Source organism: Crinia signifera, chromosome 4, assembly GCF_055691185.1.
Source record: "Crinia signifera chromosome 4, ASM5569118v1, whole genome shotgun sequence".
NCBI lineage: Eukaryota > Metazoa > Chordata > Amphibia > Anura > Myobatrachidae > Crinia > Crinia signifera.
Window position 1 is genome coordinate 12,736,456 of NC_139220.1, and position 26,908 is coordinate 12,763,363.

The 26,908-nt window shown below is 50.4% G+C and overlaps 2 protein-coding genes across 3 annotated transcripts in view; one reads left to right on the top strand and one right to left on the bottom strand.

The window, feature by feature from the left end:
• Positions 1–26,908, bottom strand: part of SYN3 (synapsin III) — a 202,954-nt gene that overhangs the window by 66,728 nt on the left and 109,318 nt on the right. The window lies entirely within an intron of this gene.
• TIMP3 (TIMP metallopeptidase inhibitor 3) overlaps positions 21,366–26,908 on the top strand; it is a 33,535-nt gene continuing 27,992 nt past the window's right edge. Inside the window, exon 1 of the mRNA XM_083181135.1 lies at positions 21,366–21,549. Coding sequence (XP_083037261.1) covers positions 21,429–21,549 — 121 coding nt within the window. The 5' untranslated portion in view covers positions 21,366–21,428. The remainder of the gene's footprint in view (positions 21,550–26,908) is intronic.

The window sequence follows — 26,908 nt, forward strand, 5'->3', positions numbered from 1 at the left end:
CCCCACGATCAACGTCAACCCGAAGTGTGGCGAGCGCAGCGAGCCCGCGATGGGCGGCGGTACGCGTCCTCCGACCTTTTCATACCCCCACTATCCACGTCGGCGTGGAGTTGAGAATAGAAAGTGTGGCGAGCGCAGCGAGCCACCGAGCCCGAAGCGTGGCGAGCGCAGCAAGCCCCGCGAGGGGACGCGGATACCTTCACAGGTAAACGCGTCCCCTCGCGGGCTTCACAGGTATCCGTGTCCCCTCGAAACGCTTCGGGCTCGGTGGCTCGCCACACTTTCTATTCTCAACTCCTCACCGACGTGGATAGTGGGGGTATGAAAAGGTCGGAGGACGCGTACCGCCGCCCCTCATGGGCTCGCTGCGCTCGCCACGCTTCGGGTTGACGTTGATCGTGGGGTGGCGTTAACAATTGGGGGGGCCATTTCACACTTCAGGGTGGCTATTTGGGGTCTGAGGGCCATTTAACATTGTTCCCTATGTAAATCGCGGTAATCACGTCGGTCGCATCGCATGCGGTTTTTGGCCGCATGCGATGCGACCGACGCAATTTACCTTTTACCATTCATTTCTATGTGAAATCGCGGGCATCGCATCGGTCGCATCGCATGCTATTATAATGGCATGCGATGTACATGCGATGCCCGCGATGGGCGCCGTTCTAGGTAACAAGTATCGTCAATTATTATTTGATAGGTTTTATAAGTTAATGTTGATTGAAGATAGCATTGGAAAACAGGGCTAAGAAGGGTGGTGCAGCCGTGCCACTGCACAGAGTGCAAGGTGCCTCACGGAAGCAGCCGTGCAGTTTGGAGCTCCACCTCCCAGACAATGGCCAATGGCAGCAGAGAGGGAGAGGGGCAGTGACCAATGGCGGCAGTGGTGGATGGGGCAATAACTGTCTGATGACAGGCATGGAGAGTGTGAGCCGGATGTCCTTCTAAAGAGGTTGATAAATATATGGAAGTTGGTTGCTATGGACAACTGCTCTGCTTAGTACTGTATACTGTCTATGTAAATTGGAGGACCCCTACAAGCAGCACAGTCAGGGCAGTATACACATTGTACAACTTGCTGAGTGATTTATGACATCGCTAGTCAGGAACGTCCCACCCTGCTCTAGGCAGCGTTCCTCCTTGTTCATTAGGATAATGGTTCCCCACCCTCAGGGCTGGTGCCATGTAGCAGAACTGAGGTCACCGCAGACATTATATGCTGTGTGCTCAGAAACAAAGGCTGCGGCGTTCTATTGCTCCCGGTTACGGCACATTACCCTGGCAACACGGCATTGTGGCGCAATAATGACATTTATGTGGAGGAATCATACGGAGGGAAATGTATGGAAGGACTTCATATGTGTGACGGGCTTATAGTCACATGAGGTGGGGGTGACCTGGCATTCTCAGGCCTCTTCACCTCTCTGCCATGTAGTCCCCACGTTCCCTGCACCTTCTTTAGCTCCACCTCTAACCAGGAGAAGGAAGCTCGGGGGCGTGCCTGGATATACTTATAATTAGCATGTTTTGAACAGCAAATTGAACACTGATTAAAATATGCATATTCACAGAGGGGGAGGGGCAGTATCCGGGGCTGCGCGTGCTGTGTGTTCTGCAGGACAGAGGGGGAGGGGCAGTATCTGGGGCTGCGCGTGCTGTGTGTACTGCAGGACAGAGGGGGAGGGGCAGTATCTGGGGCTGCGCGTGCTGTGTGTACTGCAGGACAGAGGGGGGGGGGGCAGTATCTGAGGCTATGCGTGCTGTGTGTACAACAGGACAGAGGGGGAGGGGGCAGTATCCGGGGCTACACGTGCCATGTATACCGCAGGACAGAGGGGGAGGGGGCAGTATCTGGGGCTACACGTGCCATGTATACCGCAGGACAGAGGGGGAGGGGCAGTATCTGGGGCTACACATGCCATGTATACCGCAGGACAGAGGGGCAGTATCTGGGGCTACACGTACCATGTATACCACAGGACGGAGGGGGAGGGGGCAGTATCCGGGGCTACACGTGCCATGTATACCGCAGGACAGAGGGGGAGGGGGCAGTATCCGGGGCTACACGTGCCATGTATACCGCAGGACAGAGGGGCAGTATCTGGGGCTACACGTACCATGTATACCACAGGACGGAGGGGGAGGGGGCAGTATCCGGGGCTACACGTGCCATATATACCGCAGGACAGAGGGGGAGGGGGCAGTATCCGGGGCTACACGTGCCATGTATACCGCAGGACAGAGGGGGAGGGGGCAGTATCCGGGGCTACACGTGCCATGTATACCGCAGGACAGAGGGGAGGGGGCAGTATCCGGGGCTACACGTGCCATGTATACCGCAGGACAGAGGGGGAGGGGCAGTATCTGGGGCTACACGTACTATGTATACTGCAGGACAGAGGGGGAGGGGCAGTATCTGGGGCTACACGTGCCATGTATACCGCAGGACAGAGGGGGAGGTGCAGTATCCGGGGCTACACGTGCCATGTATACCGCAGGACAGAGGGGGAGGGGCAGTATCTGGATAACTCTGAATACTGCAATGGAATCTTGTGTTTGCAGGTTTCTCATGTTAAGGGACATACACACGTATGATGTGCGCTAAGCAATTTTGCTAAGCTATTTAGGGTAGGCGATTTCCAATTGTCCAGACCTCCCATGGGGAGCACACACACAGGCAGAGATTTGTGCTGAGTGATTTAGGGTAGGTGATTTCCCTGTGTCCGGATCTCCCGTGGGGAGCACATACACAGGCAGAGATTTGTGCTGAGCGATTTAGGGTAGGTGATTTCCCTGTGTCCGGATCTCCCATGGGGAGCACATACACAGGCAGAGATTTGTGCTAAGCAATTTTACTTAAGCAAAAAAAAGGCCGGGTAGTGGATCAGAATGATAGATTGCGGTCAATATCTCTCATTCTGTACACACAGAGAGATTTGCAGTGACTTGCTAACCAATCTGACTAGATTCTGACTGCATACACTGACTCCGTAGGAGATAATTATTATCTCGAGCATACACATGGAGAGATCTGTGCTTACTTTCTAAGCTATCTAGTCAGATTGCTTAGAAAATAGCCCATAATTGCTCTGTGTGTATGCCCCCTTACACGAGCTGCACATTTCTGGTAACATTGTGACATCTGGCGCTCTCCGCAGCTACACTACCGACCCCACCAAGCTGCGTGTGGTGAGTCAGCCGCGTGTTTATTTGTTAGACTCCGGGATAATGTGCGGAATGTGTTTGTTATTTGAATTTTCATTTCCTTAGAGAAATAACGTTTCATATTGTTGGAATATTTTATGGTGGTGGTAACCCGGGTATCGATCAGATAACCCAGAGGACATTGCCGTTTGAGGTCTGAGGGTCACAGCTGGAAGGTATACTCACTAAGTATTTATACTCATGTTCTAATAACTTATCCAGGGTACGCTGAAATAAGGGGGTGCCTAACAATGTATTGTATCCAGGGCTGCATGTGACAGGGGCAGTGACATGATGTGAGGAGGGGAATGGGGGCAGCAGGAAGCCACAGACTGAGAGTTACATAGTGGGAGGAGCAGGGTCCCCAGCAGCACAGAGTATATCAGGAGATGAGTGATGTGTCAGTGAGGACAGGGCTGCATGTGACAGGGGCAGTGACATGATGAGGGGAATGGGGGCAGCAGGAAGCCACAGACTGAGAGTTACATAGTGGGAAGAGCAGGGTCCCCAGCAGCACAGAGTATATCAGGAGATGAGTGATGTGTCAGTGAGGACAGGGCTGCATGTGACAGGGGCAGTGACATGATGTGAGGAGGGGAATGGGGGCAGCAGGAAGCCACAGACTGAGAGTTATATAGTGGGAGGAGCAGGGTCCCCAGCAGCACAGAGTATATAAGGAGATAAGTGATGTGTCAGTGAGGACAGGGCTGTATGTGACAGGGGCAGTGACATGATGTGAGGAGGGGAATGGAGGCAGCAGACTGAGAGCTATATAGTGGGAGGAGCAGGGTCCCCAGCAGCACAGAGTATATCAGGAGATGAGGGATGTGTCAGTGAGGACAGGGCTGCATGTGACAGGGGCAGTGACATGATGTGAGGAGGGGAATGGAGGCAGCAGGAAGCCACAGGCTGAGTTATATAGTGGGAGGAGCAGGGTCCCCAGCAGCACAGAGTATATCAGGAGATGAGTGATGTGTCAGTGAGGACAGGGCTGCATGTGACAGGGGCAGTGACATGATGTGAGGAATGGAGGCAGCAGGAAACCAGACTGAGAGTTATATAGTGGGAAGATCAGGGTCCCCAGCAGCACAGAGTATATCAGGAGATGAGTGATGAGTCAGTGAGGACAGGGCTGCATGTGACAGGGACAGTGACATGATGTGAGGAGGGGAATGGGGGCAGCAGGAAGCCACAGACAGAGTTATATAGTGGGAGGAGCAGGGTCCCCAGCAGCACAGAGTATATCAGGAGATGAGTGATGTGTCAGTGAGGACAGAGCTGCATGTGACAGGGGCAGTGCTAAGATGTGAGGAGAGGAATGGAGGCAGCAGGAAGCCACAGACTGAGAGTTATATAGTGGGAGGAGCAGGGTCCCCAGCAGCACAGAGTATATCAGGAGATGAGTGATGTGTCAGTAAGGACAGGGCTGCATGTAACAGGGCAGGTAATGATGGAGGGAGTTGGCAGAAAAGCATAGACTGGAAGTTAGTGAGACGTGTTAAGTCCTGCTGCAAAACACGAGGGGTAATAGTATATAGTAAATGCCTCATGCCTCACCTATGTCTACCATTGAGAAACATTATAGGTTTTCTGGAATACCTAAATGGCCAGAATGCTGGACATAATAACCATCGTGATAACCCAGCAAACCACGTATGAGCACGGAGCATGAAGCTCTCACATATATGACACTTACTATGATTTAATAGCTGGATTATAATCACACACATAATGGCTGCCAACACTGTATGGTAATAAGCAGACAATAAGGGATACAGTATACAGACAAAGTGGGTAATACCGGGAAAGGTGGAAGAGGTTCCAGCCTCTTCCAGAATCCCCTTTACTCAGTGCCCTGGGCAGAGCGTACAATCAGCGTGGCTGGAATTCCACGGCCGTTACTCATCACCGGGTAGATAAATAAATAATTTAAAAAACATTTCGAGAGCTGTTTTTGTAATTAGCTTCGGATGGTTTGCTGGCCTCTGGCTCGGCACCAATGTCATATTGTCAGAAATTCCAACATATTTCACAGGAAAAAAGGCGAGATCAAAGATTAAGGAATTGGAAACAACAGAGGGTGACAGATGCTGAAATGCTCATTGATTGTCAGTTCCTTTGGCAGAGGGCACGACACAATGGTTATGCTTCATACTGTATTAAATTTGTCTCTTGCCCCTTAGATACAGCCCATAGTGCACCGTCATCCGCGTCCTCCACTTGCTCCTGCATGGAGGTGCAAAGTACCCCCAGATCACAGCCAAGGGGCAGCTGCTTACAGTGCACGATGGCGGCCTTTGGGTCAGCAGACGAGAGACGTTGGGCAGAGTGGGGCAACCCTAGAAAAAGTTTAACATTACGTTTTTCATGTGTTTTTTGGTGTCAATGTTGACGTCTAATCATGTGTACCCCCATTTTGTGAACCGTGTCCCCTCACATGGCTTCCTTTGCTCACCATGTTTCTGGTGGTAGGGTAGCGGGGCACTGTGCCCGATGTATGGTGAGCACATATGTCCATGTCAGCATATGTCAACATAGACACCCAAAAATTTAAAAAACTCATGTCGACCTTATTCATGTCAACCATTGTCCATGTCAACCTAAAGCTTGTTTCGACCTGTCAATGACAACCTAGGGTATGTCGACCATTCTCAGGTGTCGACCTAGGCACTGTCAGCCTAGACGTTGTCTATCATCTATACCGTAACCATTAAGATGCAGTCTGTGGTTTTTAGGGGTCACCCATCTGCATGTACCCGAAGTGCCAGACTCCAGGAATGCTTGCTCATTTGAGCATAGGACCCCTGGCAATGAGCATAGAAACCCCTGGCAATGAGCATAGAAACCCCTGGATATGAGCATGTGACCCCCTGGCAACGAGCATGTAACCACCTGGCAACAAGCATGTAACCCCTGACAATGAGCATGTAATCCCCTGGCAACAAGCCTGTAACCCCCTGGCAATGAGCATGTAACCCACTGGCATTAAGCATGTAACTTCCTGGCAACAAGCATGTAACCCTCTGGCAACAAGCATGCAACCCCCTGGCAACAAGCCTGTAACCCCTGGCAATGAGCATGTAACCCCCTGGCAACAAGCATGTAACCCCCTGGCAACGAGCATGTAACCCTCTGGCAATGAGCATGTAACCCCATGACAACAAGCATGTGACCCCTGGCAAATAGCATGTAACTCGCTGGTAATGACCCTGTAACCACCTGGCAATGAGCCTGTAGCCCCTGGCAACAAGCATGTAACCCCTTGGCAACGAGCATGCAATCCCCTGGCAATGAGCATGTAACCCCCTGGCAATGAGCATGTAACCCCCTGGCAACAAGCATGTAACCCCTTGGCAACGAGCATGCAATCCCCTGGCAACAAACATGTAACCCTGTGGCAATGAGCATGTAACCCCATGGCAATGAGCATGTAGGTAAAATAAATATATATATATAATGTATATCTGGCCCCATATGGCAGGGAGGGGTCACATACTGTACATGTGTAATGTCTCCATATGAAAGGGAGGGGTCACATACATGTGTAATGTCCCCATATGGCAGGGAGGGGTCACATACATGTGTAATGTCCCCATATGACAGGGAGGGGTCACATACATGTGTAATGTCCCCATATGGCAGGGAGGGGTCACATACATGTGTAATGTCCCCATATGGCAGGGAGGGGTCACATACATGTGTAATGTCCCCATATGACAGGGAGGGGTCACATACATGTGTAATGTCCCCATATGGCAGGGAGGGGTCACATACACGTGTAGTGTCCCCATATGGCAGGGAGGGGTCACATACATGTGTAATGTCCCCATATGGCAGGGAGGGGTCACATACATGTGTAATGTCCCCATATGGCAGGGAGGGGTCACATACATGTGTAATGCCCCCATATGGCAGGGAGGGGTCACATACATGTGTAATGTCCCCATATGGCAGGGAGGGGTCACATACATGTGTAATGTCCCCATATGACAGGGAGGGGTCACATACATGTGTAATGTCCCCATATGGCAGGGAGGGGTCACATACACGTGTAGTGTCCCCATATGGCAGGGAGGGGTCACATACACGTGTAATGTCCCCATATGGCAGGGAGGGGTCACATACATGTGTAATGTCCCCATATGGCAGGGAGGGGTCACATACACGTGTAATGTCCCCATATGGCAGGGAGGGGTCACATACATGTGTAATGTCCCCATATGGCAGGGAGGGGTCACATACATGTGTAATGTCCCCATATGGCAGGGAGGGGGTCACATACATGTGTAATGTCCCCATATGGCAGGGAGGGGTCACATACATGTGTAATGTCCCCATATGGCAGGGAGGGGTCACATACATGTGTAATGTCCCCATATGGCAGGGAGGGGTCACATACATGTGTAATGTCCCCATATGGCAGGGAGGGGTCACATACATGTGTAATGCCCCCATATGGCAGGGAGGGGTCACATACATGTGTAATGTCCCCATATGGCAGGGAGGGGTCACATACATGTGTAATGTCCCCATATGGCAGGGAGGGGTCACATACATGTGTAATGTCCCCATATGGCAGGGAGGGGTCACATACATGTGTAATGCCCCCATATGGCACTTGTCTTTACCCTTCATGTGGTTTTACCTCAGAAAAGTACAGTGGAAGACAATCCCCCCCCCCCCCCCCCCCACACACACACACACACTCGCGCTGACAGATAATGGTGATTGAGGGGGAAATAATTTCCTATTCTCCAGGCAATTCATTCCGCCCACCAGATCCATTAATCAGGCTGCTGCGATACAGAGCGGACCCGGCCCCATATTACTCATGTTTCCTATTTCTGGACCCTTCTGTGTCACTTTCTCTTTTGGAATTTATCTCTTGGGGCCCTTTGGGGAATGGTGGGAAATGAGATTATTTATTTCTGTTGCAGAATATAGAATAACTTGTAATTGGATCTGTGGCTGGGGAGCCGATGTAATGGCGGTGGCCCACGCTGGGTGAGCGAGGACAGCTGACGTCTTCTCATTGTCAGGGAGGAAACAGGGGAGCGGGTCCCATGACAGAAGGGGGGGAGAGGTCGTTCTGTAAAGAGCTAAAATTAGCTCCGACCAGGGAAATGGACGGTATTTCCCAGATTACTGTTATATACGCGGGTTCCCCCTCCCAATGTAGGATGTTAACGCTCATCCATAATGTGGTGTCCGCATCGCTCCAACGCTGCAGGCAGAACACCGGCGTTACATGATATTTCTTACATTGTATTTATTATTACATAAGCCGTTCCTCTATCAGACATTGGGATGTAGGCATTTTATTAAATCCAGAAGGAGGTAAGTCGTACTGGTCTAATCTCCAGGAGAGGTCGGGAGGCTCCGAAATATCATGGGCCTGATTCAGGTTGTCTCGCTAGACAGTGAAGACCTTATCTCCGCCCCGCCAAGGCCCTACCCCCCCGCTTCATACTGCTGGTAATCGTGTCATTGTTTAGCAGGGGAAGGACCAGGGAGTCGGCCAGTCTCCCTCTCCAGCTCACTGTGATGTCACTCCTTCTGCTGAGTACAAGTGGAACAGTTTCCCATAGCAACCAACCAGGATGTACTAGAGAAATGACAGATTTACTAAAGATTCTAAAAATGAAAAAAGGAGGTGTTGCCCATAGCAACCAACCCATTCTCTGTTTAGTAAATGATTTCAAGAGCTTTAATAAATGTATCAACGAGAAAGGTATATTGGTTGCTAGGGGGAACAGCTGCCCTTGTGCGAACACATCCCATCGCATGGTACCGAGGGAATTCGGCGGCGCGCGCGCGGGGGGGGGGGGGGGGGGCATTTTGGCGGGGCAGTGTTTCAGCCCAGCAGAATTAGGCAGTGTGGGTGATGGATCGCACAACTCTTCTGCCCATGGGATCCCGGCTTTTGGAGACCTGGAGCAGTAGACGGTGGGCCTGGATCACTGCAGGTCCCAGGTCTGGATCACGGCAGGTCCCAGGTCCGCATCACGGCAGGTCCCAGGTCCGGATCACGGCAGGTCCCTGGTCCGGATCACGGCAGGTCCCAGGTCCGGATCACGGCATGTTCCAGGTCCGGATCACTGCAGGTCCCAGGTCTGGATCATGGCAGGCCCCAGGTCTGGAACACACCTGGCTCCAGGTCCGGATCCCTGCAGGTTCCAGGTCCGGATCACGGCAGGTCCCAGGTCCGGATCACTGCAGGTCCCAGGTCTGGATACCTGCAGGTCCCAGCCAGGTCTGAACCACGGCAGGTCCCAGGTCTGGACCACGGCAGGTCCCAGGTCTGGATCACTGCAGGTCCCAGGTCTGGATCACGGCAGGTCCCAGGACTGGATCACGGCAGGTCCCAGGTCTGGATCACTGCAGGTCCCAGGTCCGGATCACGGCATGTTCCAGGTCCGGATCACTGCAGGTCCGGATCACGGCAGGTCCCAGGTCCGGATCACGGCAGGTCCCTGGTCTGGATCACGGCAGGTCCCTGGTCCGGATCACTGCAGGTCCCAGGTCCGGATCACGGCATGTTCCAGGTCCGGATCACTGCAGGTCCCAGGTCTGGATCATGGCAGGCCCCAGGTCTGGAACACACCTGGCTCCAGGTCCGGATCCCTGCAGGTTCCAGGTCCGGATCACGGCAGGTCCCAGGTCCGGATCACTGCAGGTCCCAGGTCTGGATACCTGCAGGTCCCAGCCAGGTCTGAACCACGGCAGGTCCTAGGTCTGGATCACTGCAGGTCCCAGGTCTGGATCACGGCAGGTCCCAGGTCTGGATCACTGCAGGTCCCAGGTCTGGATCACGGCAGGTCCCAGGTCTGGATCACTGCAGGTCCCAGGACTGGATCATGGCAGGTCCCAGGTCTGGAGCGCTGCAGGTCCCAGGTCTGGAGCGCTGCAGGTCCCAGGTCTGGATTGCTGCAGGTCCAAGGTCTGGATAGCTGCAGGTCCCAGGCCTGGATCGCTGTAGATCCCAGGTAGGTGGCTAGAGTCGGCCAGGGTAGGTTACAGATGGCTGCGGTCTGTAGAGCTGGGATAAGTGATTACTAAGATGCAGCTACATACAGGCCCATTGTCCTGGACAGTATTTGTGGGCTACATTCAAAAGCAAACAGTATTTACCCTGCATGCACAAAAGATAAATGCACTGGAACCACTTGCATTGCAATGTAGTTTTCCCAGGTGCACGGCTATCGGGGCATGTGCAATGGCATTTATAGACCACCCTGCTGCCCCACACGGTCGCGCCAGGCTCCTCTGTTCCTGACTTATGTATATTATAACATCCTCTACCTGGATAGCACAAGACGCAGCACAGTATAGCAGCCCGCGGCCCGATTCTCTGCTTGAGGTCAACAGAAGGCAGCAATTTACTAGGTAAAATAATATGTTGTCTCAAGGAAACGACGGGGAAGGCATTAATACAGGCAAAGAATTTAGGGGGAGCCTGTAATATATTACCATCCAAAGGAACGCATTGCCCCGGGCAACAAACATTGCTAATTAATGAGTAGTACGGGGGAAATCATTATTTTAATCACAGGCCTTAATAGGATTGCCCTCTTAACCCCTACAATCCCAGGGGGCCACCGTGGTAATATAAAGCGAAGCTTTGCAGATGCAGAAGTCACTGTGATGTGTAACACTGCCACAAACGTGTGACACTTCAAGGGGGGAGACCCAATAGGAGTTAACCGTTTCGCTGCCGGTCCACTAACAAACCACAATAACCACACGCCATGTTTTCCATCATCGCAGTGTGTTTGCGTGGCCATTTAGCTAGCTGGACAGTCTTAAAGCCTGTGTCTTGTTTTTAATATTGAATTTGTACAGTTGCAGTTATTTGCGGTAACATTGCAATAACCACCAACCATTGTTATTCTCTAGGTTTGATAAGTATTGAATAGGAACGATGGGAAAGTTACCGTTCTATACATTCTAAGTCTGCCCATACGCTAGGGCGATATTGCAAACAATCCATCATTTGACTGAATCGATGCGATAAATCGAAGGATTGTATGCACATCTAATATCTCACCAGACGCGATGCGCGGGCCCGCCGTTCGAATGTCGTGTCGATAGATCGGTGGAAAGCAGGAGGGCTGGCGTGCGGCAGTAGTCAGGGGCGGGCGAATTTGAAATTTTTTTTTTTAAACCACTGGGCAGTCCTCTGATTGGCTGAGAGAGAGCTCTCTCAGCCAATCAACAGCCACATGAATGTGAGCCCTCAGAGCTCTGGTGTGTAAAAAAAAAAAGTTCAAATTCTGTTGACTACCACCGCACGCCAGCCCTCCTGCCCCCGCATCACTACACATCCACACATGCCGGCTCTCCTGCCCTTGCACCGATACATCACCGCACATGCCAGCTCTCCTGACCCCACACCGCTACACATGCCAGCCCTCCTGCCCCCGTTCCGCTGCACCGCCGCCAGCCCTCTTCCAGCACCCGATGTGGCATCGCAGGTGGCATGAGACATCGGGTGCTGGAAAAAAAAAAGGGTACTTATGTAGTAACTGGGCTGCCGATTTTTTGATTGTATGCCTTAAGTTAAGGCATACAATCAGATGCGATGCGATGCGATATTGCATCGCATCCGATATCGCATCCGATATCGGATGCGATGACCCGATTTTTCCATAGGAATCAATGTTAAAATGATTCCTATGGAAAAATGGGTCCTTTTCATACCCCTACTATCCAAGTGGGCATGGAGTTGGATATAAACCTGTGGCGAGCGTAGCGAGCCACCGAGCCCGAAGCGTGGCGAGCGAAGCGAGCCCCGCGAGGGGACGGTATTCGTGCCCTCGCGGGGCTCGCTTCGCTCGCCACGCTTCGGGCTCGGTGGCTCGCTACGCTCGCCACAGGTTTATATCCAACTCCATGCCCACTTGGATAGTAGGGGTATGAAAAGGACCCATTTTTCCCATTGAATTCCATGTTAAAATGGACTCAGTCCATTTTAACATTGATTCCTATGGAAAAATCGGGTCATCGCATCGCATCGCATCGCATCGAATCGCATGGTCGCATGCGATGCGATGCGATCTCCCGATCCGACCCGATTTAGAAATCGGCAGCCCAGTTACTACATAAGTACCAAAAAAAGCACTTGGGCACCGCAAGATGCGATCGGATGCGATGGCTTTGACGGTCTCCGTGGACTTAGATGTAACCGGAAGATGGGAATTGGGAAAGTCAGTACACAGGGCGCCTCATTGTAACAACATGTCTGACATCTCCCCATCTCAGTGCCCGTGATGTACAACACACATATAATTATAATTACAGATCAGCTCTAAATTGGTAGGAGCAGGAACTGGAGGTAATGGCCTACAGATGGGAGACGTCCTACTGTGGCGGCGCGGCTCCGGCCTCCTGGGTGGGTGGGGGGTTCCCCAGCAGCAACAGCAAACTCCAAAGGCATCGCCGCAGAACCTGGGGATACTGCGCTAACAGAGAACATCATTGCATGGGAAATATTCAGGTTTATTTCGGGAGATAAAAGGGGGACTGGCTGCAGCACTACAGACAACATAGGTCCAGGGAGCGGCCTCTTTATTCCCTGGGCCTCTATGTGTCCCTGAGGCTGTCATTGAGGCTCATTCACAATATGGATCTACGCTGCACTTGTCCGTTATTTCAGAGCGTGCGCTCACTTCCGGTACTCAGTGCACCCAACAAATTCCAATGTTAAAGCACAAGGTTTTGCTCGTCGGCCACTGTCGACATTGCAGTCGGCACATCCATGCACTGATTTGCAAATACAGGTGCAATTACGCAGGAAATAGGGCTTGTGGTTTCTCAGGGATACTGCCACTTTAAAGGTGGACATACATTAGATCAACCACAAAAAGTCGACATACCTTAGGTCGACATGGTTAAAATCGCAGGTCGACGCAAGCATTAGGTCAACCTTTAATGGATGTCAACCTTCATAGTGTCCAGTGTCCTTAGTCCATCTGTAGACTTACTGCAGACTGAGGGGCCCTGCAGACTGAGGGGCCCGTGTGTTAATAAGGAACAGGAAAGTCACATTGATAAGTGAGATGATCGTATGTATATTACAATGTCATTATTACATTTATATTAACGGGGCAGAGACGTGCGCCCTCTAGTGGCAGGTATGTGACGTTTAAATCATTTGAAGCTTTGATATACAATACTGTACATTTCTGTGGGATAGGACCACAGCAGGAATATGCAGTCCCATTGTCAACGGTGACAAATATCAACACAAGGATGTGTACATTCGTGAAGAATAAATGTTGATACCCTGTAACCCTAACTGTCCCATCCCGCAGCCTGGCCCTTACTGTCCCATCCCGCAGCCTGGCCCTAACTGTCCCATCCTGCAGCCTGGCCCTAACTGTCCCATCCCGCAGCCTGGCCCTAACCGTCCCATCCGCAGCCTGGCCCTAACCGTCCCATCCCGCAGCCTGGCCCTAACCGTCCCATCCCGCAGCCTGGCCCTAACTGTCCCATCCCGCAGCCTGGCCCTAACTGTCCCATCCCGCAGCCTGGCCCTAACCGTCCCATCCCGCAGTCGGCCCTAACCGTACCATCTCTCAGCCTGGCCCTAACTGTCCCATCTCTCAGCCTGGCCCCTAACTGTCCCATCTCCCAGCCTGGCCCTAACTGTCCCATCCCGCAGCCTGGCCCTAACTGTCCCATCCCCTAACCGTTCCATCCCCGCAGCCTGTCCCTAACCATTCCAACCCGTTTTATTTAGCGCTGGGTACACACCTATCCTGCTTTTCCAGAACATTCCAACCCGCAGCCTGGCCTAACCGTTCCATCCTGCAGCCTGGCCCTAACCGTCCCATCCCGCGGACTGACCTAACGTCCCATTCCGCAGCCTGGCCCTAACCGTCCCATCCCGCGGCCTGGCCCTAACCGTCCCATTCCGCAGCATGGCCCTAACCATCCGGATTAATAAATAGGCCTTTTGGCATCACTTGACTTAAGGCTCATTCACTAAGGAGCACAGGAGCTTACACTTTAGATGGTTTTTAACATCTTTTATACCAAGAGTTTGTGTCCATACCTACAAAATAGCCGGTGTACAGTAACATTGTACAATGCATGCTGGGAAAGCCATCCCTGGCTGTTATCTGACCTTAATGTTCTTTTCATGACTGTATGTGTGAAAAGCGAGCAGTACTGGTTATGTCCTGGGAGAGCCCTAAAGGCATCTGACCTGCACAGATAACTGCACGTGCGATACATGTGTTCCTGTACATGATACACTGTATAAGAGATACAGCACAGTATGATAAGCTGTACTGTACATTCCAAGTAAAGGACCGGCAGTTCTTAATTATTCAACTTACTTATATTACCACATCCTCTATAATCTATATTCATTTCTAAAATTAATAAATGGGTTATATGGTGGTCACTGTGATTCTCTCTGTATTTTATGGTGGTCACCGTGATGCTCTCTGTATTATATGGCGGTCACTTTGATGCTCTCTGTAATATATGGCGGTCACTGTGATGCTCTCTGTATTATATGGAGATCACTGTGATGCTCTCTGTATTATATGGCGGTCACTGTGATGCTCTCTGTATTATATGGTGATCACTGTGATGCTCTCTGTACTATATGGCGGTCACTGTGATGCTCTCTGTATTATATGGCGGTCACTGTGATGCTCTCTGTATTATATGGCGGTCACTGTGATGTTCTCTGTATTATATGGTGGTCACTGTGATGCTCTCTGTATTATATGGCGGTCACTGTGATGCTCTCTGTATTATATGGCGGTCACTGTGATGCTCTCTGTATTATATGGTGATCACTGTGATGCTCTCTGTACTATATGGCGGTCACTGTGATGCTCTCTGTATTATATGGCGGTCACTATGATGCTCTCTGTATTATATGGAGATCACTGTGATGTTCTCTGTATTATATGGTGGTCACTGTGATGCTCTCTGTATTATATGGCGGTCACTGTGATGCTCTCTGTATTATATGGTGGTCACTGTGATGCGCTCTGTATTATATGGTGGTCACTGATGCTCTCTGTATTATATGGCGTCACTGATGCTCTCTGTATTATATGGCGGTCACTGTGATGCTCTCTGTATTATATGGCGGTCACTGTGATGTTCTCTGTATTATATGGCGGTCACTGTGATGCTCTCTGTATTATATGGCGGTCACTGTGATGCTCTCTGTATTATATGGCTGTCACTGTGAGGCTCTCTGTATTATATGGTGGTCACTGTGATGCTCTCTGTATTATATGGTGATCACTGTGATGCTCTCTGTATTATATGGCGGTCACTGTGATGCTCTCTGTATTATATGGTGGTCACTGTGATGCGCTCTGTATTATATGGCAGTCACTGTGATGCTCTCTGTATTATATGGTGGTCACTGTGATGCTCTCTGTATTATATGGATGTCACTGTGATGCTCTCTGTATTATATGGCGGTCACTGTGATGCTCTCTGTATTATATGGCGGTCACTGTGATGCTCTCTGTATTATATGGTGGTCACTGTGATGCTCTCTGTATTATATGGCGGTCACTGTGATGCTCTCTGTATTATATGGAGGTCACTGTGATGCTCTCTGTATTATATGGCGGTCACTGTGATGCTCTCTGTATTATATGATGGTCACTGTGATGCTCTCTGTATTATATGGCGGTCACTGTGATGCTCTCTGTATTATATGGAGATCACTGTGATGCTCTCTGTATTATATGGTGGTCACTGTGATGCTCTCTGTATTATATGGCGGTCACTGTGATGCTCTCTGTATTATATGGAGATCACTGTGATGCTCTCTGTATTATATGGCGGTCACTGTGATGCTCTCTGTATTATATGGAGTTCACTGTGATGCTCTCTGTATTATATGGAGGTCACTGTGATGCGCTCTGTATTATATGGAGGTCACTGTGATGCGCTCTGTATTATATGGCGGTCACTGTGATGCTCTCTGTATTATATGGCGGTCACTGTGATGCTCTCTGTATTATATGGAGGTCACTGTGATGCTCTCTGTATTATATGGCGGTCACTGTGATGTGCTCTGTATTATATGGCGGTCACTGTGATGCTCTCTGTATTATATGGTGGTCACCTTGATGCTCTTTGTATTATATGGCGGTCATTGAGATGCTCTCTGTATTATATGGCGGTCACTGTGATGCTCTCTGTATTATATGGCGGTCACTGTGATGCTCTCTGTATTATATGGTGGTCACCTTGATGCTCTTTGTATTATATGGTGGTCACTGTGATGCTCTCTGTATTATATGGCGGTCACTGTGATGCTCTCTGTATTATATGGCGGTCACTGTGATGCTCTCTGTATTATATGGCGGTCACTGTGATGCTCTCTGTATTATATGGCGGTCACTGTGATGCTCTCTGTATTATATGGCGGTCACTGTGATGCTCTCTGTATTATATGGTGAGGTTATAAGGATATTTATGCTGTGCAAAGATGGTTAAACCAAAACAACTGAGGTGGTTATTATCACCTGTGCTAAAGTATAGATACCCTTAATCCATGGAAAGTTGAAATATGGCTCTTTAGCCAAATGACGATGACATAGCCCTAGGCCGGCATGAAGTGCTCCCTATCGGAGCACAGCAAAGGGGCAGGAGAGCGCCTCATACTGCGACGGGATTAGTTAGTCTCCTCCAGTCCGCAGACTGCTCATGTTAGGGCTGATACCCGCTCACAGCCTAATCCTGAGGAATGGACAATCGCTGGCCCTGAGATCAGTGTTTATGTGCAGAAAGAGGCAGGGAGCCAGCATGCAGCTCCTGTCAGAGCTATTTCCCTTCTGGACTGTACACTGTGTGCCGAGCACCCGCCCTGAGTGTGACTTCCTCACTCTGCATTCCTTCACCTCAGCTCCCATGGGACAGACTGGTTCCTTACACGCCGCAGCACCTGGCTGCATGCAACGCGCTCCGTGCCTCCCTAGCCTGTTACACAGCAGCATCTCACAGCGGCCAGAGACGAAAAACAATTGGTCCTCGTTCATTGATATTGGGCCTGATTCAGCAGGAGTTGTAATGCTGTGAGAAATCACAAAGCTACGACAGCTTTCTGTAGCACGCGGGAGGCCGCCAAGCACAGGACAGGACAGCCCGCGTGCTGGGTCCCTCCCCTTGATGCAATCGCACCACTGAAATGCAAGCGCTACTCTAAACTAGGGCAACCGCCTGCCAGCGCAGTCTAGGTGCAAAGGCAGGCGCAAGGCTGCCATGTTTTTGGTCGCAGACCACTATTGGTCCGGACACGACTGTGTTGTCTGAACCGCACCCACCCAATGCCATGCGGCCGTCCTCCCAACATTGCATCGCCGCCCCGAAGACACTTAGACTGCGAGTGCATTTTCCTGTAGTTTACGTGCTCGCGTTTGTGCACTGCTGTGAGCACGCATGTGCAGAAGTGCGGAAATCGCCAATTACAAATTTGCATACTTTGACAAACCAAGCTGAATCAGTCCCAATATTTTTAGTCTTAATCCTTTGTCACATTGTTACTGAAACTTTTAAACATGCCCTCCTGGAGATACCGCCGGGTATGTGTAGGGGCATTGGGATTAAACCCTCTCCTCTCGTGACCCCGAGTGGTGTCGCGATGATGCAGTTTGCCACAAATCATGTAATCTGGACCGCTGACTTTTGCAGGGGGGGTGTGGCAGGTTCGGGAGGTTAGCCTATAGGAAGCCCTGAATAGACAGCTCCGAATTCGCTACACCGACCGATGTTTGGGGTTTGCACATGCGCCAATCCCTGGAATGAACGCCTTCCACGAGATTCACAGTCGCTGGAGTGTTCGCACCAGGATGAACAGGAAGGGGGCGTATGCTGGGGGACTACCCAGCAGTGCTCACAAAAAAATGGTGGTCACGCCCATGGAAACGCTGGGTGTACCCCTGCCAACGCACACGTGACGTCAGCGCCGGAAACCAATTCGGCCTTTAGCAGGCATCTGAAAAGGAAGTAAGTGACCATCGCATGCTAGAGCGGGGATTGAGGCGGGGGGGGGGGGGGGGGACACACTCCCTCCAATAAGAGTGTGCACAGGGTGCCGGAACCCACCGGTAACCTCCAATCACCTCGCTCCAAGCTCTTACGGCCAATACAATGCCTGCAACACCCTGATTTATGACATCACAGGCTTAATAATGTTGTTTGTTTCCTAACCTTCCGGAATAAAACGATCTAAAGCAATATTGTAGGTAATTTCCCACCAGGCGCGCTCTGCGATTGTCTTATATATCATTACATCGGATAATACTCTGAGGGAACCCCGCTGCCTTTTGTCAGCTTGGAAATGTTGCGATGTCTTCTAATATCCATCCAATTCCTCCAGGAAGACGGTTACAGGGGGCAATCCGTGCGGTAAATGGGAGCGCGAGAATGAAATGACATGGGGAGTACACGCGTGACTGCTGCTCAATAATACGCTCTGGGACCGATTCACCTGCCAGCAAATTATTCTTACGTGCGTGCGTGTGTCTGCATTATGCATCTGGAGGCAGGCAATGCAGGCAGCTCCTAACTGCCATGTAAGATGCTGTGCTGTGACAAATGTCAGTTAGGGGCCGGTTGGCTGGTACTTTATCTCGCTTCTTTTTATCACACTTCAAGGATCAGTACACAGAGGGCCTTATTCAGCTTTGTCAGCAAATCTAAACAACACGCAATTGGGTGAAACAATGTTGAACTGCCGGTGGGGTAGATGTAACATGTGCAGAGATATTTCCAGGTGCTTGCACACTGTGGGATATAATGGGAAATATTGTTCATTTTTGCACTTGTGATATTGGGCCTTATTCTGATTGACAGCCTTGCAAGTCCATCTAGACGCCGCCCTCCGCCCGCAGTGCCGGCCGGCCGCCCCCCCCCCCCCACACACACACATGCAGTACCCCCCCCCCCCCCACGCTTCGGGCTCGGTGGCTCGCTGCGCTAGCCACACTTTCTATTCTCATTCTCAACTCCACGCCGACGTGGATAGTGGGGGTATGAAAAGGTCGTAGGACGCGTACCACCGCCCCTCGCGGGCTCGCTGCGATCGCCACGCTTCGGGTTCGCGTTGATAGTGGGGGTGGTAGAGCCTCAAAAATGCCATTTGGGGGCCATTAAACATGTTTCATACTAATTCCAATGCATTTGGATGCTTTTCAGTGAAAAATAGCATGCGATCAAATCGCATGCGATGCGATCGTATGCGATTTTGACAAAAACCCTGCAAAAATCGCATCCCATCGCATGCCACTATATATGGCATGCGGATGCATGCGATGGGAGCCGTGATAATCCACAAGTACCCAGAAACGTGCATGCGCAGACACAAAACATCGGTCCACCGAATTAATCAGAATAAGGTCCTTTGTTCCTAATATCACCCAGTTGTAGGCAATGAATGAGGAACCAAGTGCGCTCCTGTGGGTCGTTAGCGACCAGCCTCTCTCCCATGAGATCACGGGAATCGCAAAGATATTGCTAGTGTGTCTGGGGCTTTAGATTTGGGTGGGGAGTGTTCAAACTGAAATCTAAATTGCTGTGTAAAATAAAACTATCTAACATCTTTGGGCTACATACAAAAGCAGACAGTATTAACCCTGCACAGTAACAATCTAACATGAAGTGTTCCGACACAAAATTACAGAAATCCATACCTCCCAAATTTCATTGGTGGACCGACGGGACCTTTGCGTGTCCAAAATTTTGGGGGCGTGGCCTTCAAACGCGCCCCCGTTGTCATAAGGGGGGGGTACAATAACGCAAAAATGTGCCCCGAACAGCCCCCCGCAACTACCCCCCACCTGAGTCCGGGCAGTACACTGCTGTGCTGCCTGGACCAGTGACCTCCTCCTCCCTCCTCTCAGGGGCTGCTACACTGTATACACTATATACCCCACAGTATACTGCCAGGGTCCCAGGGGCTGCTACAGTGTAAACACTATATACCCCACTGTATACTGCCAGGGTCTCTGGCAGTATACTGTGGGGTATATAGTGTTTACAATGTAGCAGCCCCTGAGACCCTGGCAGTATAGTGTGGGGTATATAGTGTATACACTGTAGCAGTCTCTGAGACCCTGGCAGTATAGTGTGGGGTATATAGTGTATACACTGTAGCAGCCCCTGGCAGTATACTGTGGGGTATATGGTGTATACAGTGTAGCAGCCCCTGGCAGTATACAGTGGGGTATATAGTGTATACAGTGTAGCAGCCCCTGGCAGTATACTGTGGGGTATATGGTGTATACAGTGTAGCAGCCCCTGGCAGTATACAGTGGGGTATATAGTGTATACAGTGTAGCAGCCCCTGAGACCCTGGCAGTATACAGTGGGGTATACAGTGTATACACTGTAGCAGCCCCTGAGACCCTGGCAGTATAGTGTGGGGTATATAGTGTATACACTGTAGCAGCCCCAGAGACCCTGGCAGTATACAGTGGGGTATATAGTGTATACACTGTAGCAGCCCCTGAGACCCTGGCAGTATACAGTGGGGTATATAGTGTATACAGTGTAGCAGCCCCTGAGACCCTGGCAGTATAGTGTGGGGTATATAGTGTATACACTGTAGCAGCCCCTGAGACCCTGGCAGTATACAGTGGGCTATATAGTGTATACAGCGTAGCAGCCCCTGGCAGTATACAGTGGGGTATATAGTGTATACAGTATAGCAGCCCCTGGCAGTATACTGTGGGGTATATGGTGTATACAGTGTAGCAGCCCCTGGCAGTATAGTGTGGGGTATATAGTGTATACAGTGTAGCAGCCCCTGAGACCCTGGCAGTATACAGTGGGGTATATAGTGTATACAGCGTAGCAGCCCCTGAGACCCTGGCAGTATACAGTGGGGTATACAGTGGGGTATACAGTGTAGCAGCCCCTGAGACCCTGGCAGTATACAGTGGGGTATATAGTGTATACACTGTAGCAGTTGTTATGAACCTGAGTCTCTGCTTTAGCAATCACCCACCGACTGCAGCCCCCATCCAGAGGTGCAGGAACATTCTCTCTCTCCCCTACATGGAGACATGCAGGGTATAGCAGCCTCCCCCCAGCCTGGGACAGCAGGGGGATGAGGTCAGTACACCCGCCTATGGGGCTGGGCTGCAGCCGGCATATATAACCTGCTGGAGCCAGTGCTGGAGCATTGCTGTGTGATCACAGGATACGTACACATCCCTGCCTGCAGCAGCTGCACCATGTCTGTCATTACCAATAGCCTTCTCCTGGTCCTGGCCATAGGGGACATCTTCTACTCGGTGGAAGGCTGCACGTGTGCCCCCAGCCACCCCCAGGATGCCTTCTGCAACTCAGACATCGGTAAGTGCCACCTGCTACTCCTGCCTGTGCCCAGGTGCCAGGCAGCTGCAAAAGCTATAGATCCTGTGTATTGCTGGAGGTGAGAGGTACCCAATGTGCCAGGCAGCTGCACAAAGTATAGTTCCGGGGCATGGGTGCCCAGGTGCCAGGTAGCTGCACAAAGTATAGTTCATGGGTATAGGAGGGGCATGGGTGCCCAGGTGCCAGGTAGATGCTCCACCTGGGTATTTGTGGGGATGGGTGCCCATGTGCGAGGCAGCTGCAAAATCTATAGATCCTGTGTATTGCTGGAGGTGAGAGGTAACCGATGTGCCAGGCAGCTGCACAATGTACAGGTGGGCAAAGGTGCCCAGGTGCCAGGTAGCTGCAGAGATGTACATGGTACTGTGCCCAGGTGCCAGGTGGCTGCACAGATGGTACACACAGATCCTGGGTATTGGAGAGGAATACTGACACTGTGTATTCTGATGGTATAAATGTGGCTGCAGGAACGGGGCACCCGGTGAGGGAAGGCTAGTGCCATGCTGCGTGTAGGGAACCACACATCACAGTAAGCACCTGTCCTGGGCACCTTGTGCTGGCACTCAGAGAGGTGTCGGTGAGTGTACCTCTGGCACGGGGATGAAAACAGGCATACCAGGTTAGGCAACCTGTGGCACTCCAGCTGCTGCGGAACTACACATCCCAGCAAGTCCTGTCATCATTCATCATTCCTTTACAGGTGACAGGGCATGCTGGGATGTGTAGTCCTACAGGTTGCCGGTCTCTGCTGTATGCTATTACCTCTGTATATGTTCCATATTTCCAAAAATTCTCTTATAATGAAGTGGTTACATAAGAATCTAAAGTTACAGTAAATCCGAGCCCAACTGCCATTATACACGCTGTGTTTGAAAAATGACAGTTGGAAGCTGGTTGGCTGGTAATTGATCACTCTCCAAGGCTTAGCGAATGTCTCCATCGGTGAGATACAACGTACATCAGCGGTTGTGTAACTGTGATTATTCCACCATGCATTTATTTCACCTGTTAATGAGCATTTGTACCTGACACCAAACCCTCTGTCCCTAGGACTCGTGTGGGTATGCAGACTTGGGGGTTATTTACTAAAGTTTGTAGAGAGATACAAAATACCAACCAAACAGCTTGCAACTGTCATTTTTCAAACACAGCCTGTAAACTTTAACGCAGATTCTGATTGGCTGGTCTTTTACCACGCCCCCTGCTTTGATACTGTACCCCCATATATTGGGGGGGCTATGCATACAATACACTGACAGGACTATTAAGCAATCTCTCACATACAGCAGAAGGGGACCCTGGCTGTAATGAGCTGCAGTATTTAACTATTTAGCAGCTGCATTGTGCTGCATGAGAACATTTGCATGGAATACCCCCTCCCTTTAGCCGGCCAGTGCTCCAGGGGGTAATTGCCTGCACAAAGCTTAACTCCTTCTGTGCCAGACTTAAAGGAAAGCTATGTTTGACCATAGCAATGGCGGCTGTCGCGTTGGACAGAGGCATGGTAATTAAAGGTTAAGGTTTCCTTTTAACTCTTATGCAATGAAGGTAAATTCAGGTGGAAATGTGTCTGAAAGTTGCAAAACATCAACTTTATGCAGCCTGGGGCTCACTAGCAGCAGTAGAACTACAAGTCCCAGCATGCCCTGCCAGAGAGAGAGGTTAGACTTTAGGATGGCTTCCAGGTGGCTTTTAAACTGTTACAAATGGAACCGTTCTGTTACTTGAATTCACATCCTGCTATTTGTTACATAGTAAAGGAACATGTAATGGGTGTGGCGGGGGCCCCCTGGATTGGCCTTAGGGGATAGTGTGATTTAGTTAGACCCCCCCCCCCCCCCTTATGACCTGTGTACTATGAAGGTGTACTTCCCACGCTCGCAGCTTTGGCCGGGCATGAAGGCAAACCCCTCTAATTATTCCCTGCAACACATTGGTGTCGAAATCCGAAAAGTAACCACAACAAACTGGTTATAGAAAATCTACCCTCCTTTCCGGATCTCCAGTGTGATCACTGGATTACTTACGGCTTGTCTGCGGTCTCCTGAAAACCGCTACCGCCCAGTGATAGGGGTGCAGCAAAAAGGCTTGTCCACTTTGGGACTTACAGTACATCATAAACTGTTGGGAAACACGCACACACACACAGGGTTATTCTGGTTGGTTTGCAAAAGCAAACTCCTTCTTTAATGGACAAAACTGCACTGCAGGTGGGGCAGATGTAACCGGTGCAGAGAGAGTTACATTTGGGTGGAGTGTGTTCTAACTGAAATCTAAATTGCAGTGTAAGAATAAAGCAGCCAGTATTTACCCTGCACAGAAACAAAATAACTCACCCAAATGTAACTCTCTCTGCACCTGTTGCATCTGCCCCACCTGCAGTGCATATGGTTTTGTCCATTAAAGAAGGAATTGCATTACAGAATAACTCCCACAATGTGTCACACCCCATGGGTGTATGCCACCAAAAAATAATATCTGTTTACGGTATAACTTCTATAAACTCCTTTCCAGTGCCAGAGTCTCGCGTGCGTATGTCATTGTGCAGAGAGCAACCTCCGCAAGTTGTAGTTATATTCGGTTTACATCTGTATCGTCTAATGTTGTAGTATCAATCACACAAATTGGGGCAGATCCTTGGCCAATCAGATCCTAACTGCCACATTACCCACGGTGGTAAAAAAAAGCCAGTTAGGGGCCAATTGGCTGCTAATTTATCTCTCTCCACTTTATGACTCCCCAAGGTTTAGTGCAATTGCCCTATGACTTCTTAATGCTGTTGTATAAACATAAAGGGGCTGATTCTGCGTTCCCTCTTGTGCCGTAGTCCTGTCTGCATATTTATGCTAATGCTAGTAAAACGCCGTACCGGTGTACAGCCGGGGGTCTGACTGTGCCAGGGCTGTCACGCCCACTTAGTGCGTCTTTAGCTGTTACCATTGGTCAGTGTTCACCAGCTGCGTTCTACTGTAGGAGAAGATTGTCTCCTCCAATGGGGCAGATGTATTAAACCTTAACAAGAGATAAATGCAAGTGTGATAAAGAGATACATGTCCAGCCAATCAGCTCCTAACTGCCATGTTACAGGCTGTGTATGAAAAGTCAGTAAGGAGCTGATTGGCTGGACGTTTATCTCTCTTTATCATCCTTGCATTTATCTCTTGTTAAGGCTTAATACATCTGCCCCAAAGTAAGCAATTGCGTGTCTGAGTTCACAACCAGTACAGCGACACTCCCATAACACACCCCATATCTGATATCCAATGTGTGTGTGTGTGTTAATCACAACTGCAGCTCTGGATGCAGTGTGCAACGTGACTTAAGCTGTGTACACACGTTTTTTTCGTTTTCGATTTGACTTTGCTTATAGAAGCAAAATCTAATCCACATCGAATGGTTTTTGGGACCCCTTCGATCTGCATTTGATTCGATGCGCGCTCCCGTTTTCTCAAAATCGAAGAGAAAAATAGACTGTGCAGCCAAGGAAATATCGATTCGATCCAGTAAATCGAATGTGCGCAATGTACCATGAATGTAAATCAAATTCGATATCTAATGCAAAAGTACAGATCTAATGCCAACTTGAATGGGAAGATCGAATGCCAGATCTAATAGAAAATCGAATCTAACATCGAATCTAAAGCAGAAGTGTGTGTACACAGCTAGAGATGAATGTGCAGAAGACAAAATAATTTAACTGCGTCCGACATCGCACACCAAACATTACACTATTAATTCATTATGGAGACTTGGGGCCTGATTCAGCCCTGATTGTCGGAGGACCTCCCATGAGCCCTCTGCTATTGCAGGCTCCGAACACCTGTAGTATCTGGCCGCTATCTGTGTGATTGACAGCGGGTGGCCATTTGCGTGCGCCGGCGTTTTCTCTGCGTTCCAGAGAAAACGTTGGAAAGGAGGGACACTGAAGCCATCAGCAGCTGCGAACGGGGGGAAATCCATCCGATGGTGAATGAATTGTTCCATGTGAGCGCGGCTGCGATGGAATTCTCAGTCTAGTGCAGGGGTGGGAATTAGCGTGCGTGGGGTGGCGTTTATCTAAATCAGGCCCTCGGTCCGGGTAAATATTTGTTATCGCAGCCAGAAAAAATGAAGGTCCGGCCACATGTATAATAATCACCTCCATGGACAGGGTCTCCGTCCGTCACCAGGTATAAGAGGACCCATTCCCATCCCCCCCCCCCCCCCCAGGAACCCTGGGGTGTGTGGAACGGTCATATATCCAGCAGCCCGGGAGCCTGGGTGTCCCTGGAGAACTTTATAGGATCATCGGGGTTAAAGGCTTCTGTGGGTTTATTAAAAATACATTGAGGGCAGCTGAGGTTTACCCTGAACAGATGGACGGGGTGACAGGTGCTGGGCTGTATCTGGGCCGCAGACAGCTGAGAGTTCCAGTGTTTATACACAGCATATGTACAGAGATGGTGGGTATGCCGCCCGCACCTCTCACCGTGTCCTGCAGCCAGGTGTATACCTTGTGTCGGCTTACACGCCCCCCCCCCCCCCACGGGCCGTGCCATCCTATGCACAGTTTCGGCCGGAGAGAAGTAGCAATGACCCCTGTCAGGTGCACAAGGTGAATCCAGCGCTGCCTGCGCGATGAGGCGCATCAGCCTGACAGGCCTGCTCGGTAATAATGGGCATATGCAAATTGCCCGCGTCCGCCGACTTGATCTGACATGCAAATAGAAGGGGAGCTGGAGGCGCAGGATTCCAGGCATCACTAAGTATAGCAAATATTGACTGTTTAATGGGATTCCAAAAATGATCCTGCAAACTTCACTTTTTGAAGTAGTTTTTTTGGTTGTGCAATGCCCCCCCCCCCCCCCCCCTTTTCTAGAGATGCTGCTCCTTTAAGAAGCTGTGCTGGCCCCACTCACTCCCCTGACACTCCCCTCATACTCCCCACCCCATGCTGGCACTGTCACATGGAAAGCTCAGTAATAAGCAAGAAGGGGGGAGAGAGAGAGAGAGGGGTGACTAGATTACTGGCTGAGAGGGCCACATCCCCCAGTAAAGCAGTCTGACTCGTTAACTCCGTCCCTGCCTGCACCCAGGCGACTATATCAGGCTGGGCCATCTACGTATAGCAGCTGCTGAACTTTGGATATGAAGTCATTTACTTTATATACAACAGTTCCCACTTTTATATATAGGTTTATGTGGCTAGACTCTTATCTATAGACAGTTCCATTGTTCGCATGACCATAAACTGAACGTCGTTGCGCTATTTTTGCAACTTTTATGGTATTTGTGTATAGACCGTTTGAATTGATGTCGATTTACGTCCACGATCTGCAGATGCAAAACCAAGGCTTAA